We start from the raw sequence: 14,432 nt of genomic DNA on the forward strand, positions 1-14,432 counted from the left end.
AAGGGCGGGTACCCCTGTCACAGAAGCTGCAGAGGTACATGCTTCACAGGCTCCCACTCACTCATTAAGGTACGAAGTACGGACGGCAAGGCGTACCAATCCATCCCTCCTCAACCGCGTATCCGTTATAATACCTTACCATACGAAGGTACGGAGCACTCGTACGCCCATGCCTAGCCTTAGCTACAGTGTTCCTATTACACTCGTGGCACGGTAGGCTGAATCCGTACTCCGTACCTAAGCTCCCCTTCAGCTCGGCGCCACGCCCACTCATTTCCAAGCCCGCTTCTCCAAAGACATCTACACACAGTCATTCACTGATGGTTCAACTTCCAACGAGTCCCAACTCATCCCAATCCATCTCGAAAGTATTGGACTGTGGCCGTGGCCTTCGCCTCGTAGTGTATTACACGTATCCGATTAGCCGAACATGTCCTCACCATTGGGCATCTCGTCGCATTAGGGTCCTCCTCAGCGAGGGCCCCCAAAACACGCCAATTCGCCGCTCTCAAACGCCGTCGGGCTCATACTTCCATGTTCCACCCCCCGACTTCCGAGTCCTTCATGATTATCTCCGGACCCGTTCATCCTTCTCGCTCTCGTGAAGGCAAGGCAGAAAAACTTTCAAGACACAAAAGATTGCCATCGATCCATCATCCCCGTGGCTCTAGCCTCTCAGTCGTCCCCCCCTCCCCCTCTCATACACCCGGGGACCCACCACCATCACCACACCATTGATCCCTTAAAGAGGGGGGAAAGCGAACCTGCTGCTCGCCTCTCACTGCTCGCTCGCTACAGGTCTCCATGGGTTCCATGGGCTCCAGCCTCCAAGCAGACGGGAGCAATCCGCACGGCATCTGTTTTGCGCCAAATCCCCGTATCACCCTGCGCCCCGCGCCCCTGCCAGGCTATGGCCAATGGCCGCCATGCTCCCATGATTATGTAGTTGGTGTATTACGGATACTCCGTTGTCCGTACTTTACCAGCTTACCATTGACCATCATCGTCACCAGTAAGTAATCGTACCCTGGCCTTGCGGCTTGCCATGCGTGCCATGCTATATGAATGACCACCCTAGTCGCTCACTTGCACTGCTCAGTGCTTACCTCCTCCTTATCTCATCTCACCTCACTTCACCTCATCTCATCTCATCTCATCACACGAGTGTGAGAACGTACATCACCGCCGCTCTTAACCTAACCGGCTTTACGAGGAAGCCGAAGCCTCGGATCGATGCGCAGCCACCTCACCCATCTTCTTCCGACTCTTCTCAAACACATTGGACTAAAAGACTGCATGGCAAAGTCTGGGCATGACTCTCCCACCGGTCTGACAGAACGTAATTCAGACTCAATCAGACCCTCACTGGCTAGTACTCCGTATCTCCGCGTACTCTACAGCCTAACTGGACCCGTGACTTGGCACCACTTGCAAGGCAGGGCATGGGTATATCGCGCCGTCATACAGTCCATAATAGCGTCTTTCATTGGTCTACCATTGAGCATTTTTGGTAATTTTCGCCCGGCGTCCCACGCGACTCATCACGGACCCCCTGCCAAACTATTACTTTCCTGGCGCATTTGCACTTTCACTGGGACATTGGATCAGCCTGTAAAGTCCGGGAGACGTTAGGTCGATCGGCATCGTGATCAGGGCCGTCGAACATTGGCTTGCTTGCACCTTGTTTCCCGCCCGCTTACGGAGTACAGCTTACCTTATTCCTCTGGGTAGCTCCCGAGATCCGCGTACCTTACTACTTCATACAAAGTACACGTTTTCACCCTCGGCTTGTCTTTCATCTAGCCTCTAGGTACTCCGTAGCTATGTTAATACGAACCGTGGTACAAAATATTCGTACAGCGCACGCACTAGGCGGTGGCACACACCCGACACCTGCCAACCACTCCCTCGTCCATGTTGCAGTTCAGTCGAGAGAGTTGCGGATTCAAATTCTTAGATGATGCCGCTATTCCAAGACGGACCATAATTCCGCGTAGTCCAACTCAAAACATGCCTTTTTATAATTTATCCCACTCGAAACCGCTCGCTCGCCGTGTCCGCGGCCCGCGTGGGATCTTGTCCGTGGATCCAATTACAACTTGAACCCCCCTTTCCCGGAAATGTATGCACGCACCATGGACCAAACCATGCGCTGCCGTCTGCCGTAGAGATCTATACCACGGACCCGTCGCCGTGCTTTTCCTTTCCACGGCTATCTTATCACAGTAGAGCGTAATTTGACTTTTGGCTTCCTCTCTAGCCATACGGAGTACATACGTACCACCTGATATTATGACCTTCTGCCCCCCCCCCCCCGGTGCCGTTCACCCTCGATTGTGAGCCGAACACACACACAGAGGAACATGGGCAAAATCAACTGATACTTGCTGGCCCCTGCTTGGCGTCGGACTGAATGCGCACTCACCTCACAGGCGCACCGGTGGCGCAAACGCCCAACCAACCAAACTAACACAGAATGCTTGCAATGCTTGTTGACGTCCTTACCGAATGAAGAAACTATTTCCACGGGGACGGCTATTCCGCACCCACATGAAGGCTATCCCGCACCCATACTAGGCCTATTTAAGCAAATAATGGGCTATACGTAACTATACATAACTACACCGCCGTAGTAGCTACGTTTAAAGCGGAATTTTTATTATTTTAGTAGTTTCGAGAGGATTAGAAGGCATACCTTCTACTGCTATACCTTCTACTACTACACCTTCTATTACTTACTATACCTTCTACTACCTACTATACTTTTTACTTTACCCTCTTTTATAATACTACTTATGTGCGCTTTTTGGAGTTAAAACCACGACTTTAGAAGCTAGTCTTTGCTCAAGGGAAATACTTTTCTAGAGCTTATATTTTAGTACTTAAAAAAGTACTTATCCTACTTTAAAAATAACTAAAAAAGGAGGTATTAGATAGAAAAGACGCGTCGAATTTTCAGAAATAATAAGAAGGCGCGCCCTAGCCTAACGTATGACTGCTTTTTGGTAGTGTAGTTACGTACAGTCACGTACAGCCTATTATTTGCTTAAATAGGCCTAGTATGGGTGCGGGATAGCCTTCATGTGGGTGCGGAATAGCCGTCCTTATTTCCACGATCCACCACCACTCAAAACCAAGCTTCAGGCACGCACACATCCTCCCAATCTGTCCAACTGTCCAACTTACTCCCGTAGCCCGTTTGCCTGCATCGTAAATTGTTGGCCCTTCTCAAACATTAAACTGCTTCCGGCGCCCCATTGTCCGTCTCAATGATTACTCATTGGTCCTTAAGCTACATAACCCGTTCCGCACAGTCATAAACTCTCTCTTGACAGGTCATTACTTTAGCCTTTCCATTCCTCCTCAAAGCCGCCTCACGATACCGATACCTACCTACCTGGCTCGGTATTCGTAGCAAAACTCTGCGCAACCCAGTGCAACTTCGTCCAGCTGAACCATATTGCTCCCCCGTTATCCGCCCTCTTGTCTATTTCTGTGACTCAATCACAATCTGGTGCAACTCTAATATCTACTGCGGACGGTCAGTCCGATATACCCTTACGCACCCGCCATTATTCATGCAACTAGGTGATAGAGTGTGCGCGCTCCGCAGTGCCTCTATTCAATGCAGCCAACGAGCGTTCGGTATTCGGAATCCGTGTGACCGTAGAGGTCCTGTCAGACATCAAACTACAACAATCGGTGGCTGTGGTTTGGATTTGCGTTCCTGAGACCTGAGTGAGCCGTGCATACCTACCGAGATACGTGTATCCCTGAGGCGTATCCGTACATTCCCCCCAATAGTACAACTGGCATGCAGAGCTTGACTCAAATGACGCCATTCACATCATGGATTACACATCCATAGTCAAGCATGACAGAAATCACGAGGCAGAAAGCAACCAAAGGTGGAGGAATGAAAGTCCGGACAGCCCGGCCTCCTGCAGTTCATCGGCCGCAAGGAAGGACCCCTCCATAGTAGCCGAGACTTCGTAATGTCGTACAAATCCGAGAATGGCATCCCCTTCAATATCGGTATCCCACAATATGGGGCCCAATCAAGGATCTTTTTTTGCGAAAGCGAACAACTCTGTAACTTTGAAGGGACCCGTGCCTCTACTGTACAAGTTTGGGGCGAACCAGTCCCCTCTAGGCTCTAGCATTTCTCTAACGCCCTGTCCAACGCAAGGTCACACACACGCACACACAGCCGAACGACGGAATTCGGCCTCCGCAACCCATATTGTTTTTATGCTACCTGTAACACTAACAACCTTCTGGAATGGGTGCTGGAGGCACAGAATGACTAATGAGACCGTACGCCCCTACCTCGGGAGAGGTAATCCGTAGGTCGACCATCTACTCCGTAGGGCATTCTTCTTATTATCACCGCCAGGCCAATCAAGCTTTTGATTCATTTCACGTCTCGACATCTTTACCTAAGTATCCATACGAACACGTAAACGTCAGTGTACCAATTGCAGGGCCAAGTCTTACAAACACTATACCCATTTGCGCCCAATCCCAGTCCGCCACGCATGTAATCAGTAATGGGAAGGGTGCCCGCCACACTTTCGCATTCATAGCAGCTCATGTGCCTCATTCTTACCGCCAGGCGGCAAAGCAATAGGCTATACGGGAATACAAGCTATTGCTAGCTTGGGATGGAAGGATGCTCTGATTTGCCGTCTGCTTCTCAGCCTGCATTGCGCCATCGATACCTACAGCCGCACTATCGGCCTGTCAAGTTGCGCATCATGCAAGTCTGAGTCAGTGAGAGCGTATGCTTAGCGAGTTCTACGCCTCTTGTGCACCATACAGGAACGTTGATGACTATCTAGATGTTTGAGCCTGCTTGTCTTGGTAGGTACCAGATTGAGACTGTCGTATCAGTACGGATACTGGGGCCTGATTTGATATCGTAGACGTAGAGTTGTGTTGAAACACCTGGCCTACACTATAGCTTCTCATATAAGCTGATTACACTTCTCATCAGCAAATTGATGAAACGGCAGTTGTGAGGTGGAACCTCGCAAATCCCATCATAGACTTCACCCGTCGTCCACATCATCGCCGAACGCTTCTTGAAGGGCGATGATATCCTGCCAGCACCTGCCGATATCCTGCCCCCAATTGTGGCTACGACTGCCCCTGCCTCCGACCACGGAGCCTAGCTACCTATACCTACCTACTTACTTACCCACTTACCTACCTACTTACCTACTTACTTACTACTACTTTATTAACCTCGCTATTATTACTACTACTACTACTACTAATTAAAACTATTCTTAATATTAATATATTATAAAAAGAAAATAATTACGAAGTTAACGATCCCTTTATTTATTAATATACTATTAATTATAATAAATATAGTTACGTAGAGTACGACTATTTATTTTATAGTTAGTACTTCTCTAACTTATTTAAAATTAAAGTAGTATTTAATAAGGCTACTTATAAAGCTAGCTTTACGATCTAAATTATTTAATATAAACCCTTTACTAAAACACTAATTATTATTACTTATTATTATACTTATAGCCTATATTATAATTAAAAATAATAACGCTTTATAAAATTAACTTATTTAAATAAACGTTATAAATCCTTATTTTTATTTATAAACTATTATTAATAAATTATTATTAGCTTTTTAAGTAGTAACTAGCTCTTCTATCCCGTTATTAATAACTTCTATAACTATTATAACTACTTATTTAGCTATACTAATACTTTTATATATTATTATTACGTATTATTATATAGTAAAAAGGGCTAAATCGTTAACTAATAAAATAAGGGTATTTAACTTATTTAAATCCTTTCGAGCCTCTAATTAAAAAATAGTAATTATAGCAGTATTATTACTTATAATATACTTAATATACTAGCTACCTACTACTATAACGAATTAGGTAATAGATCCCTTATTGAGTAGTTATTTAACTAATTATATAATTTTACGAAATATCAATACTACTTTTAATATAACAATACGGGTTATATTACGAGCTTATTTATTATACCTACTATTACGATTTCCTTACTTTAATAATATCTAGATATTTTATTAATAAATTTTATATATAAAACTCATTAATTTAATATACTACTATTTAATATTTATAGAGCTATGAATAATAGTTATACTTTTTAAGTTACGAGCTACTTTTTATTTAGTAAAAAAGAAGCTAACTACTATTAAGCTATTAACTAGTTATTAGTATTACTCCGGGCCTATAATATTCCCTTTTTATAAATTATATATATAAATTACGAAATTGCTTTACTTAATATTTTTAATAATAATATTTAATTTAAAATAGTACTATACGTACTTTACTACTAGTATATTAACCTTAATATATTAATTAAGACCCGGTACTACTTTAGCCTGGTTATAAAAGACGAGACTAGTATAGTTATATATAACCCTCGTTTTTAATAATTCTTTATAAATTAAGGTAATCTCCTCTATAGTAAATTAATAGCTATATACTACGACTAATTATTTAAATTTAAAATTACTAAGTACTTTATAATAGTAGTTAATTACGCTATTAATACCTAGCTTAAGCTATAATATAAAAAAATCGTACTTACTTAGGTTAACTAAATTAAGTACTTCGGTTACCTAACTACGTTAATTATTAAATCCTTATATATAAGTATTAAAGTACGAATTTATTATTATATAAGCGACTTTAAAGCCGTATTTAATAAATTAGTTATTTTTTAAGTAAGTTACGTAGTTATAATTAGCGCTTACTAAACCCGTTATTAAGCTAAGGTATTAAGTATTATTACGGAATTATTTTAAAAAAAGGTATATATATATATATATATTATAATCGTACTAACGCCCAGCCGAATTCCGCACCGCCGGAAGGTACTTTGCCAATCCTCGGGCGTGCCCACGTTGGCCACGATGGCCACAGCGTCGAGCTGGCCGAAGAGGGCGCCTAGCCCGAGAGGGGTAGACTTATTAATGGGCATCTTTGGCCCACTAATTGCTGACTATATGCTGGGAGTAGAGTAGTAGTTTATATGTTAATAGGTTTATTTAATAGATTTGTTTAGTAGATTTATTTAGTTTAAATAGAGAGTAGCTTTGGGCGATATTAGAAGCAATAAGGATAGAAAGAATCTTTGCGAGCTCTAGTACGAAGAGTAATAGATATTAGCCTATTTAGCCCTTTCTCTAAAAACCTTTATATTACTATTAAAGTTCAGAACCTCTGCGGTTAAGGAAGGCCGCCTCTAACTATTACGGCCGATTATTATAACTAACTATTACGGCCGACCTCTATTATTAACCTTTCTAGCCAGCGCCGCTATGTAAAAAGTAGCTTACTTATCCCGAATTATATAGCAGTTTTCGTATTAAAATTACTATATTACATTATGTATATACTTAGGGTATATTATATATATTATATAATTAAAAAGTATATTATATTATATAATTTCTTTTAAAAGCGTAATCCCGTTAAGGTCGATCTTTTGTACCTATAAAGCTAGAAAAAAAAACTATTATATATATATTATAATACCCTTAAGCGCCTCTTATAAAAACTCTATATACTAAGTAAATAACTAAATTTAAGTTTATATAAAAAGCCGTTAAGAGAGTACGTACCCTATTTAATTTAAACTACTTATAAACTACTTTATTACTACGTCCTTTAGTAATATATTAAGGACGGTACCCTAATATTATTAAAAAAGATTTATTTATATTAATTTTAATAACGCTTAGAGCTTATTATTAATAATAATATCTTTACTCCCCTACTTAATCCTCTATAAGTCCGAAGTAAGGGTTACTTATAGAGCTTTATAATAAGTATTATAATAATTATAATAAGTACTATAATACTTAAATTAAAAAAACTAATAGTTAATTTAAGTACTTTTTCTAAATAAGAGCCCTTTATATTTAAGTACGAGGAAATTACTAAATATATAAAAATAGTACCCGTACTAATATTACTACTATTAATAATACTTTTAGTACTAAGTAAAACTACCTCTACTTAATAAGGCCTTAAAATTATATATAATTTTAATATATACGAGCTTAATATAGAAATATAGTAGAAGTATTAGCGGGCTATTATTAACGTAATAATTAACGTAATTAATAGTAATATAATTAATTTTATAAGAACTCCTTGGCTATTAATACTTATAAAGTCGTAATTCTAATTAATTAGTAATTTTATATAATTAAATATATTATAAAATCTAATTAACGAGGATTACTTTTATAATATTAATCTTATAATAAAAAGCGAAATAAATAGATTTATTAATAAGTACGAAGCTAAAATAAAATACGAAGTTAAAATAAAAAAAGTTATTAAATTACGGGCTATAAGTTATATAAAGTAATTAATAATTAATTAGGCTAATTTATTAATTATCGTACTTTTTATTAAAATAATTTAATTAACTATAAGTTAATTAATAGCCTTTAATTAGCTTAATTTATTTAAATATTAATTACGTAAAGCTTAGTTTATATATATACCCGAGACCGGCGGTTATATAGCGGCCGTAGCTATAATTAGTGGTAGAATAGCGGCAGGTGGTGGCAGGATATCATCGCCCTTCTTGAATCGGCCATGGCATGGCGGAGCACTCCGACCATAGACGGGGTTCCAAAGTCCCAAACTTGAATCCCTGTCTCACTAGGCGTAGATCACTAATCTCCATCAAAATTCGCCCTGGCCAACTGAGGGGCGGGTGATGCCAAGTTCTCATTAAGAGGGGCGCGCGAGTAAAGGATCACCTTCCTCAGTAATCACTAATAGCTGACATGACACAGACACTGATCACTACAGAGTGCGAACTCTACGCATGGCAGAGTGCTTTTACAGAAATTCGTATAGTATGGTAGGCTTTACGAAAACTCGGACCGATACCGAAAATTCGCTGGGATGGGACGTGTGTAGAAAGCTTCAATACGCTTTGCATTCCTGCGAGGTTGTATGTTTCCTAAATTGTTTCTGCCTTAAGTCCCCGGAAAGAGGTGGCCCAAACGCAAACTAGCCGATAGAAAAAGAGAAAAAAAGAGCTCGCTATCGGTTCTACGCCGCTGCTAAACGGAAACACTGTACAGTCATTAGCGGTGTACTCTTATTTTGCCATTTTAGGGCACTGTTCCCCGTCCGGAAACTTGCCTGATTCGTGCAGTTGAGACCGCTACCCAAACTCTGCTCCCTGGATAGCTCCGGGGAATGCAAAGTGTCAAAAGGTGGGTGGGTGTGGGCTGCGTGTGTGAATTGTGTCTGTCACAATGCCGAGCAGTACGGGTGCCCCTTATTAAGAAATCCCACAGCAGCCGTGTCAGTGTCCCTGGCCGAGCCACGAGGTTCTCGCCAGTCATCCCATGTTGCGTGCAGTGTCTTTGGATACCGAGTGTTCACAGGAGAGGGAAGTAGCCTGTTGTGTCTGAGTAAAGTTTAAAGTTATTCTGGACATTGCGCCGACGCTCTACTCTGCAACAAGAATCACGTACGGATAGAGTCGAGAAGCTCTTCACTTGAAGTAAGAGGAAGCTCGGGTCTTATTTACTAAGATTGTCCGCGGGGAGCGTGGATTGCGGTTGGGTGGCACGTAAGTATTTCCCGGCGCCGAAGACCTAGCTGTCTCTTGCGCCAATGTGTGCACACTCTCGGAATATCGGATTATCTTTCATGACCCAAGGTTAAGTAATGGTGCCCAACGGAGAAACCGAGGATTAATTGCAGCATGGATTATCGCGAGAAAACTACCGCACTTTTGACCAGTGTAAACCAATTCTCCGTGGCTACGTTTCAGAATTTAATTCCAAAGCATGATGAGATGCCAGACTGTATGCATCTGTCAGAGACTGACGCCCACATCACGCAGACATAGTCCGCATGATTATGTCCAAGCCGTAACAACACCATCTCCCTATGCAGAGCTGTGATAAACAAGCTTTCACAACAAGGTAGAAAATAGAGACAGGCAACCGATGCATTTACTTTCTTTGACATGTAATTCGGGTGCCTCCGACCTGGCCTCCAGAGAACACTTCATCAACGGCATCATAGAATGCGGTGAGATCAGCATCTATCGACGGATCTTTCTTGTAGGCTTCAGCACGCTCATGCACGAAGTCTGTCCAGATGGTTGACATATCAACCCAGTCAGTGACCTCGAACCCAGCTTTCTCGAGCTCTGCAATGTAATGCTCTTTGTCAGGCAAGTCCGGACAGGAAACCGAGCTTCTCAAGACCTCGAGAGTCTTGGCGTCCAGAGATGTTCGGGCAAAGAAGTCTTCAATGTACATCTTGCCTCTTGGCTTGAGGACGCTGTGTGCTTTCTTGAACAGGGCTTCTCGTTCTGGAATATGCAGGATGCACAGGAATGAGACGATGTGGTCAAACGGCGCACCCATTTCAGCTGGGTCGAGTTTGAGGAAGTTGCCGTTAGTGGATGTCGCATTTGCCTCAGCACCCGATTTTGCGTTAATTGTCTGAGCAATGTCGTGAATCTCCTTTTGCAGCTCAATGCCAGCTGTCGTAGCATCGAAGTGTCGGTAGAGGTATCTGCCCGTGCCACCGAACCCGGATCCGATATCGAGCACCCGCTCCCCGGCTTGCAGGCCCAAAGACTTGGCAGCCGTTTCGATCGCACTATCGCCCAGGTAGTGCATGCAGTCAAAGGACTTTGTATCTTCTGCCTCCCATTCGTTCTTCTCCTTTAATTTGTCAAGCGTGCGGTGAACCCGGTTGAGCTTGTAGAGGTTCATGTCCGGGACATCGGAGGCAGTATTGCGAATTGACGGCATGGTGAATGATGGGCCGGTAGTTGGTTCGGGGTTCTCGGTCTCGGTTCTGGTCGGCTGATTGTAGACAAGAAGCCGAGTCAGAAAGTCTCTTCAGGTCCCCGGGCAGTACGAGCTTAGAGCCAAGGCTAAGCAAAAGGGTACGACTCACTGGCCTTTTGTACTGGTCCGTATGAGGAGGTAGCACGCGCCCTTGAATGGTGCCGTTGGGATACTTCTTGTTTTGTTAGTGGTAGCGCCAATTTACCCCTCGCCTTCACCATCGACGTCACACATTCGTCTTGCGGAACATTACAGGTCACACGTTCCGCCAGGGATTAGAGTTGCGTTCCGCGATAAAAAAAATGATAGTGCCGCTGTGCTGAGAGATTTCTATGGTGAGACAGGCCAGAGACCTTGTAAGAAATAGCTGACGTACCTCGGTGAGACATTGTCTATCAGGTAGGATGATGCCACAATTGGTTACATTTCCCTGTAGTTGCATAAGTGGGCGTTATCTCAGCGTCTACCTCGATGGAGTCGAGGATCCGGAGATAAAGAGTGTACAACAGAATGAGGGGGATGCATCGGAGGCGCAAGGTCTTTGGAACTTCTCCGACTTCAAGAGTGGGGGAACCGATATGAGGGCTGCCGATTGAACACGTCTAGTCTTAATGTAGTTTTGTTGCGGAATCGACGCTCAACGCCATTGAGTTTCAACTTTTATGAAATGGACGGAGGACTATGGTTGCTCACCTACAATTGTAAGACCCCCGACTTTTCTGAAAACGCCACGGCAATTAGAGACGTACAACAGACACGAACATAGCCTTAAAGCAAACAATGAGATGTGCGGAGGAGCCAAAACTCTAGATCTCTACACTGGCACACACTCAATTACAGTAGGAGACAGTCTCATCCGCATAGAAGTAAGTGTCTTAATGAGCAGCTGTCAGTATCTCACCCAATCTCACTAATTTCAAGTATCATTCTTCCCTCAATTAAAAGAAAAGAAACTCCAGACTAGAACATCCTTCTTGTACTCTCTCAGCACGCCGGGGTCCATTCAATGCAAAATCTTCCAGCAAATTGAAACCAAAATTGAGCCCTTTGTTTTCGCTCGGGTAGTCCCACATGCTCGCAAATCCCGACTTCAAAATACCACAATGCTTTAGTTTATTCCTTACTAAGTCGCATCAGTTATTTTTGCCCGCGGCTTCTCCGAATGGTATCTGCGTTACTCTGATGCACTTCCTCGTATTGCGCGAAGTATATCAAGTCCCCGCCTTTGACGTCTGCATCAACAACCTGAGACAAAGGTTGGTTCCAAGCTGCTGGCTCCGGCACATCCTCTGTCATCGCAGCAATGTACCGAAGTGTTGCATTGATGAAAGTTGAGTTGTAGCCACCTATGGCAATCCTGTTTGGCTCTCCATGTGCAGGCAGGATCTTCGAGATAGGGAAAGTCGCCATTCGTTGAAGCTCCATCTGATGCATCGGCAAGCTCTTGGCATCAGCGATGAAGGTCGCCGTATCCTCCACAGTATCACCGGCGAAGATCAGCTGCTTCGAAGGGATGTAAAGAATAGTTCCATCAGGAGTGTGAATTTGGAAATTGTGCAACTCAACAGAGAGGTTGCCCACCTTCATCTCCTTCTTCCCAGTGTAGAGCTCCGTAGGGGGCACAGCAACAATGGCTGGGCTATCAGAAGCAAGGTCCTGCGTATTCCTCTTCACTGTCCGGGCCGTGATTTCATGTCCGACAATTGTGGCTCCCCCTTTGGAGAAAACTTCAGTGCCAGCAATGTGATCATTGTGAAAGTGACTGATCACCACCGACATCTTGGTGACACCTTGGCTCTGAACATGACGCATCACAGCACTTGCATGGTCGGGAGTAATATGAGAGTCGTATATGATGGCCTCGTTGCCGTCGATGATGGAATATGTCGATACTCCCAGCGTGAACGCGCCATCATCGAGCCAATTGGGCTGGTCGGAAGCGAAACGCTCTCCAGTACGCCCATCGTAATAAGCAAATATGCCCGGATAGGGATTCAGAATGCGGAGACTCTGCAACGGATCTCCTCCTCTGGCTCTTCCAACGATGCTTGTCATCTGTCAGGTGATTGAACTTATGCGAGACTTGCTCCAACATACCCTAGAGGCGGAAAGGAAACGAGGGAGTCTCGTCGGGAAAGCCCGCAGGCGCTGACAAGGCCGGAGAAGCTCAGAAGCAAAATCTTCATCGACTGGAATCAGCAATTACTCCGAACCATGCGAAGTAGATGCGGGAAATTCGTGAAATCTTACGGGCAGCATGTTAGCTCTATGCTGGATCTTGCAAATGTTTGGAGGGTATCGTAGCAGGTGGTATAAGGACCTTTTTTCTGCAGCCTCAAGGGACACCGTCACTATTTATTGAATGCCGTCGTGAAGTCGCCAAGAATTCGTTGCCTCAACGTCTTCGAATGATTACCACGTCTTTAATTGCTGACTGTATATGCCATGAAACGGCATGAAACGCTGATGAACGTTCCCAAACCATGTTTCGTCTGAATTCGTCAATTCATTCAGAAACCGACAGCCGAGGGCTTGAGCTTAATTATGCAACTTTTCTGTAAAGCCTGGGGTTTGATAGGGCGGAAGCTCTCGGCCGATAAGATGAACTCTGCTTGTTTCGTATTGTGCCCTTTTAGTTAGTTAACCTATTCGTCTTTCACGACAGTGCTCACGGTTCCGAGCCTTATATACGATAGTAGAAAGAGCCAGATAGAGTAGGAGGAAAGCAAGTCAAGGAAGGTCCAGTCACAGTGTGGCTCGAACCACCGGTTTTTATAGATACTCAAGCCGTATCGGGAAGATCAAGTGCAGGCATACAGTTCCAAGGGAAAATTGAGCCAGGAGATCTTTGAGGAATTTGTATTTACTGCTCAATGTTTCCTCCAACGACATCACTTGTATGATGAAGTTGCGAGGTTTATGCGTGATATTGAGACCTTCAGGCTATTCAGGGAAACTCCAGGTTGTATTTCAAACATGCGACGAATGGTGACGCTCCTAAGCTCAAGTTTCTAGTCGCACTTCATTCAGGCCCGTCATCGTTCAGCATGCTTTCATCCATGCCATGCGCACCATTGAATGGCGAAGGAGAAATATTGCACACGCATGGCTGGAGAGTTCTGCAACGAGAAATCTTTCCGGCATGAAGCTTGCCCTCATGTCTCAAAGCAACGAACAAGCTCATAATGATGGAGAAACCTATCAGAAAGCCGATGAGAGTGATCCATAAGACACACCATAGCCAAGTCGGAATGAATATTCCCTTGTGCCGCAAAGTAGAGGAAGCTGGCTCGGAATCGTTGCCAGAAGAAGTTGTCCCCATTAAGTCAACATACCCACTTCCTGGCACCCCCCTGTTTCTGGCACCACAAAAACGATGGGATCACAACCCAACCTCCTCATTACTATTAACTATTGATCCTCAACCACACCCACTACAATACAGCTGCCAGCCTCACTAGGGCATTCAGAGTCGCTGGATTCAGCCGTGATAACCTCCTTTTCACCCGCTTCGATTTGAGCCCGATGGATATCCCTGATGTTCGCGAACTTCGTATTGGGATCG

General features: G+C 43.7%; 3 protein-coding genes across 3 annotated transcripts; all 3 read right to left on the reverse strand.

Annotated features, from left to right (window-relative positions):
* Window positions 1-6,822: 6,822 nt before the first annotated feature.
* Window positions 6,823-7,002, reverse strand: CTAM01_11804 (uncharacterized protein; the record flags this gene model as incomplete). The annotated part of the gene is made up of 1 exon (XM_060527813.1): window positions 6,823-7,002. The coding sequence occupies one exon, from the start codon at window positions 7,000-7,002 to the stop codon at window positions 6,823-6,825; it is 180 nt and encodes a 59-aa protein (XP_060377596.1).
* Window positions 7,003-10,015: 3,013 nt separating this feature from the next.
* On the reverse strand, window positions 10,016-10,828 carry CTAM01_11805 (methyltransferase domain-containing protein; the record flags this gene model as incomplete). The annotated part of the gene is made up of 1 exon (XM_060527814.1): window positions 10,016-10,828. The coding sequence occupies one exon, from the start codon at window positions 10,826-10,828 to the stop codon at window positions 10,016-10,018; it is 813 nt and encodes a 270-aa protein (XP_060377597.1).
* A 1,176-nt stretch (window positions 10,829-12,004) lies between these two features.
* CTAM01_11806 (beta-lactamase) lies at window positions 12,005-12,922 on the reverse strand (the record flags this gene model as incomplete). The annotated part of the gene is made up of 1 exon (XM_060527815.1): window positions 12,005-12,922. One exon carries the CDS (start codon window positions 12,920-12,922, stop codon window positions 12,005-12,007), a length of 918 nt encoding a protein of 305 aa, XP_060377598.1.
* Between the last annotated feature and the right edge of the window lie 1,510 nt (window positions 12,923-14,432).

Source organism: Colletotrichum tamarilloi (genome assembly GCF_030869305.1).
Source record: "Colletotrichum tamarilloi strain Tom-12 chromosome Unknown Scaffold_67.1, whole genome shotgun sequence".
In the NCBI taxonomy this organism is placed as follows: Eukaryota; Fungi; Ascomycota; class Sordariomycetes; order Glomerellales; family Glomerellaceae; genus Colletotrichum; species Colletotrichum tamarilloi.